The sequence below is a fragment of the Dipteris shenzhenensis genome, chromosome 15 (assembly GCF_047967505.1).
Source record: "Dipteris shenzhenensis isolate YYH24624 ecotype China chromosome 15, Dip_SZ_1.0, whole genome shotgun sequence".
Lineage (NCBI taxonomy): Eukaryota > Viridiplantae > Streptophyta > Polypodiopsida > Gleicheniales > Dipteridaceae > Dipteris > Dipteris shenzhenensis.
The window spans coordinates 37,336,267-37,341,539 of record NC_141610.1 but is presented as its reverse complement, the minus strand read 5'-3'; the positions used below and the strand labels follow the sequence as shown (position 1 = coordinate 37,341,539).

Here is a 5,273-nt window from a genome sequence, read left to right as displayed (position 1 = left end):
ATTGAACTCGGTTTTTCTATGAAGTTTATTAGGGCTACAGTGCACCCTACTTGCCAGCCATTGGGGTAGCAACCAATTTATGGTATTTTGAAGATAATGGAGACTTCCAAATCAGTCTCTATCCATATAGAGTGATAGAAACCCAAGCAGTCAAACTATGCTTCAGCTCACATAAAGTGATATCAACATGCAATAGGAAGGCTGAAGCTTAACTATGTAAAAAACAAAAAGAGACCAACTGGTATATTTGGAATCCAGGTGGTCCGAAATGCTGTAAAAGGGTATGTCCTCTTCTATCGTAGGGTGGTGTTATTGGGTCACACGAGGTATAGATTGTGTAGCTAGATAGAAGCCAATGTAAAGATTGCCCATTTGGCTTTGCATGTCTGTAATTATGTGTGTGGTAGGTGTATAATTTCTATTCGTAGCCCCAAGTTGTAAGCTTTTTATACCCTTTAAGGGTAATATAATTATAGAATTTGGAAGGCAGCTGATAAACAAAACCCTATTTTGATGTTTGATCTGTGTGTGTGTGTGTGTGTGTGTCTCTCTCTCTCTCTCTCTCTCTCTCTCGGAATCCATCTCTCTTCTACCTTAACAACTGTGATGCTTGTCCATGAATCTAGAACACGAAAGATAGGCGATATTTCCCGGCTAATAGTGTTGCTTAAATGAGCTCTCACATCTGGTAATATTATATTTGCAAGCAAAGACTTATGATGTGCGACCCTAAGAAATAGTTGTGCACTAGACATAACAAAATGGACTAAGCAAAAACAAACATCACATAGTTTACATATTAAACAAGAACAACCATCACATAGTTTGCATAAACAAAAAAGTCGTATTGAAACTTTATGCCTCAAGAGGGCTTTAAATTGGGAAAAAAAGTCCAATAAATGTATAATTTCTTATGTTGTCCACAAGGGTCACACATGAAAGAGAGAATCAAATAAATAATTCACTAGGTGATATCATGCATGACCGATTATCTCTCGTCATGTCTCATGATAGATCACCGTTCGATGAACACTCACTTTCTTCCGATGAACACTCAGTATTGAAACTCTCTTCCGATGATCAGAGGCGATTCTATATATATAGCACTGGCTGAAGCAGGTTATTTTCTCCCGGTGAATGATGGACAGCCACCATGACACTTCGTCTGTGTTAGCTCGATGGAGCTTGCAAGGGCACACAGCACTCGTGACTGGTGGATCACGAGGCATCGGGTAACCCAAGATTGTACTGTACTTCGTTCTGTATGTGCTTTCCAGGCGAGTGTTTCTCGTAGAACGTCGTAACGAGCGAGCGAGCGAGATAGATAGATGTCTAGTTGCAAATCACATGTTGCGCACCCGCAGGAAGGCGATAATAGAGGAGCTGGCCGGTCTCGGAGCATCCGTGTATACGTGTTCTCGCACAGGCGCACATTTGGAAGCGTGTTTAAAGCAGTTTAAGGAAGCTGGATTGAAGGTGGAAGGTTCAGTTTGCGATGTGAATTCGCGCGAGTCGAGGATGAAGCTGTTGCAAGATGTCGCTCTACATTTTGGGAATACGCTGGATATCTTGGTAAGCTATGAGAACAAACATTTCTCCTTGATTGTTGTTGTGGCGAAGAGTCTAATGGACTGAGAATCCAGATGGATGATCGACCATGGAAGCTCATATTGGAAGTTTGATCGCTCCGCTGTCATCTGTTGTTGTTCATCAGGTTAACAACGTCGGCACCATTGAAGTGAAACCAGCCCTTGATGTCACCCCAGAAGAATACGCGTTCCAAATGTCTACGAACGTAGAATCGGCTTACCACTTGTCTCAGCTGAGCCATCCTTTGCTCAAGGCTTCGGCGCGAGGAAGAATCGTCTTCATCAGCTCCATTGCCGGCCATCTGATCCCAGATTCCTGTAGCGTATACTCGATGACAAAAGGTCATTCATCTTGAATCGTCTGTGTCTGTTTTGGTCTCGTGTTCCTGCATCATAATGTTGCAGCTACTCAAGAGATGAATCATCAGGTGTTGCTGTTGGTTGATGTTGGCAGCCGCGATGAATCAGATGACGAAGGCTTTCGCGAGCGAATGGGTCAAGGACGGGATCACGGTGAACGCAGTAGCGCCGGGCGTCATAAAGACCGAGGGATCAGCTGCGGTAAAATGTCTGGAAACGAGTGCATGATTGTTAGAACAGATTGTAGCTTTGGTGCAGGCAGCTAAAGACGAGATCTGATGTGCAGCTGAACTTGGAATCAAAGTTCTTGCCTTACATTCCAGTTGGGCGGCAAGGAGAGCCGAGAGAGGCGGCCGCAGCTGTGGCGTTCTTCTGCCTGCCATGTGCGAGCTTCTGCACTGGCCAAGTTCTCGTGCCGGATGGAGGAACCACCATCCGCTCCATCTTTGTTTGAAAAGCAGCCGCAGCTCAGGCCGTAGGGCGTTTGCGCACTTGAGCAATGCCTTCATTCCAATTCGTGATAAATGTTCCCCTAGCAGTGGACGTGGACCCTGAGTGTGAACAAAAAAAAACTCACTCCTCTCCATGCCTTGTGCTTTACAAAAATTGGAGCAAATGTTTGAATCCATGCCTTGTGCTTTACAAAGATTTGAGCAAATGTTTGAACGAACTACTCCCCGCCCCCCTCCTCTCTCTCTCTCTCTCTTTCTTGTTGACCTTCCTAATTTTTCGCTAATGAGGCAAGGCGTATGAAGAGTGTTCTTCTAGTCGGTCAAGCGGAACCAGCAGAGGGATTTAAGTGCTGAGTGGTCTGATAGCATCGATTTGGAAGACCCTTTGGAAATTCATCAATCAATGGTTACCGGTCACAAGGCGAAGCTAGCGAAAAGGAGACTTCAGGCACTTGTTATGGAGGTGCCCTTTTACAAGGGAAGTAAAGAAGTTGGAGGAGGTGGTGTGCTAGTCCGGCCTCACGGCGCTGGAGACTTCCTATATTGGCTGACACCGCGAAACTCCTGTCGACTCTAGTGGCGAGTTGGCAATACCTCAGGGTCGTAGTGATCCTTGGCGTCTGGAAATTTAGGAACATAAACATTTTTCGACACAAAATCCAACTCGGGTTTAGAGTCCCAACAATAGTAGCTATTGTCTAAATCTATCTCTGTGACTTTAGCAAGGTCTTAGAAGATCCGATCTAGTCGTAAGTCATGTGTTCATGGCTGTGAAAGCCTTCCTATCCTCGGGCAGGGTGTAGGTTGCTAGGTTAAGGGAAAGGCAAATAATGTCATGTCAGGAGGTAATCATTCTTAAGCTCTTCTTAAGCATTTATGTGACATGTCAACCAATCTTACTTTCATTAAAAGTAAGTAGGGTCAAGTATGTGGCATCTCAACCACTCCTACTTTCAATAAAAACAAGTAGTGTCAAGCCCATCCACTCACACAGTAGTGCAATCTTAAGAGTTGGATGTTTTTAAGCATCTATGTGGCATCTCAAGTACTCTTAACTTCATTAAAAGCAGGGAAGGCCATAGTGGCTTTGCCATCTTGTTTATTCAATAAGTCATATCTTAATAAAGTAAGCATATAGTTCTTGATAGCCATGCCTTTTTCTTTACAAAGATTTGAGTAAAATAGGATCAACGTTTTTCTTGGGTGTAGACAATCGCGAAACTATTTTCAAGGCCATTTTGGGGCCGCGATGTGATGCACTTCTGGGTGAATATTTGAATTTTGTGTGGATCCACCCTCTTGTCGAAAATTTTCTCGATGTCATGAAGACGCACTAGCATAATAATGAGATGCAATCTATTTGTTATAAACACCGCATAGCTCGACACACGGCATCTTTGCACTGCTTCACGCAGTGCAGTCTTTGGCCTAAGCCACCTGACCACTTATCATCGCGTAGCCTTTTGTCGCATCTTGCCACCTCTCACTAGGCACCACACCTATGTAAATCATTAAAATTAAAGGTTGGCTTGGAGAGACCACCGCACTAGTTCTTGGCGTAATAATTAGATACAATCTATCATTCCGAACACTAGTACAGCATAGTCTCTAGCCTAACCACCTGTTATCATGCAACCATTTGTTACATCTTTGTCCACAGCCCATGCAAATCATAGGTTGGCTTGGACACACCACCACACTGGTTTTTAGCGTAATAATGAGATGCAATCTATCATTCTGAGCATTGCCTTAGTGCAGTCTCTGGCTTGTGATGACCTGTCATCGCCCAGAATTCAAGGTTGTCTTGGAGAGACCACTGCATTGGTTCTTGGAGTTATAGCTCCGCTACCTATTTGTACATACTATAGGAGGAGGTCTAGGACGACCAGCTCGCTGGCAAATAGAAAGAGATCTATGACAGCCACTGCGAGGCCACTGCGATGGTTCTTGGAGTTATATATTTGTATACCAAGAAAAATGTGTTATGTTGTGCAACCAAGCAAAATGCAATTGAAGAGGTGGCCCTTGAGGGGTACCCTCTAGGGGCAAGGGCCATATCGACATGCCATTTCTGTCCAATGGCATCCTGGATATTGTATAATGCATGTCGATATGGCCCTTGCCCCTAGAGGGGACCTCAAGGGCCATATCATCAATTGCATTTTCTAAAAGTTTGATTGTATTTTATTATATGTATCTCCATGCAACCACAATGGTGGGTCGTTGGAGTTATTTTAGTGCTATTTTGGTCATAAACCAAGGAAATTGTAGTCCTTCTTTCCTACTATTTTAGTCCTTGTTGCAATAAATATAAATGAGACAAAAGTATAATTTATCGAGTGAAAATTGAGCAAAAGAGATTACAATGGATATCTACATCGAATAACAAATTATATAAAAATTAATAACTTATACCAAGCAAAAATTGAACAAAGGATCTTACATTTATAAAAACTCGGCAATTGATGAGAGCCTTAAAGGCCAAAAGATTACAGCTAGTGACCATAAGCATTCAAATATAAAAGTTAACAGCAGTGCATAGTGAGAGCCTCAAATTGAACAAAAAGAGATTACATAAATGTAATAAAAACTCAACAGTTGTTGAAAGCCTTAGAGACAAAAATATTCCATCCAATGAGCCAAATGATCATTGAGAGCTTTAGAAGCCAAAAGATTACATCCAACCATTGCTAAAGCCTTGGTTGAGCAAGAGGGAATTTGTACCACTCAGTTTTCCACCGGTCTCATTAGGAAAAAAGAGAGCTCATTTTGGGGCCTTTTAGAAGAGAGAGAAAATAGGCTCTCAACCAATCAGGAGTGGGCCAACATAACATTGAAAATTCAACAAAAGAAGATGAAAATAAGAAAAAGA

General features: G+C 42.7%; 1 protein-coding gene across 1 annotated transcript; it reads left to right on the top strand.

Annotated features, from left to right (window-relative positions):
* Window positions 1-1,088: 1,088 nt before the first annotated feature.
* On the top strand, window positions 1,089-2,577 carry LOC147893759 (tropinone reductase 1-like). Its single transcript, XM_087386234.1, has 5 exons — window positions 1,089-1,232; window positions 1,365-1,572; window positions 1,715-1,931; window positions 2,044-2,150; window positions 2,236-2,577. Exons 1-5 carry the CDS (start codon window positions 1,138-1,140, stop codon window positions 2,401-2,403), a joined length of 795 nt encoding a protein of 264 aa, XP_087242360.1. The 5' UTR covers window positions 1,089-1,137; the 3' UTR covers window positions 2,404-2,577.
* Window positions 2,578-5,273: the final 2,696 nt, after the last annotated feature.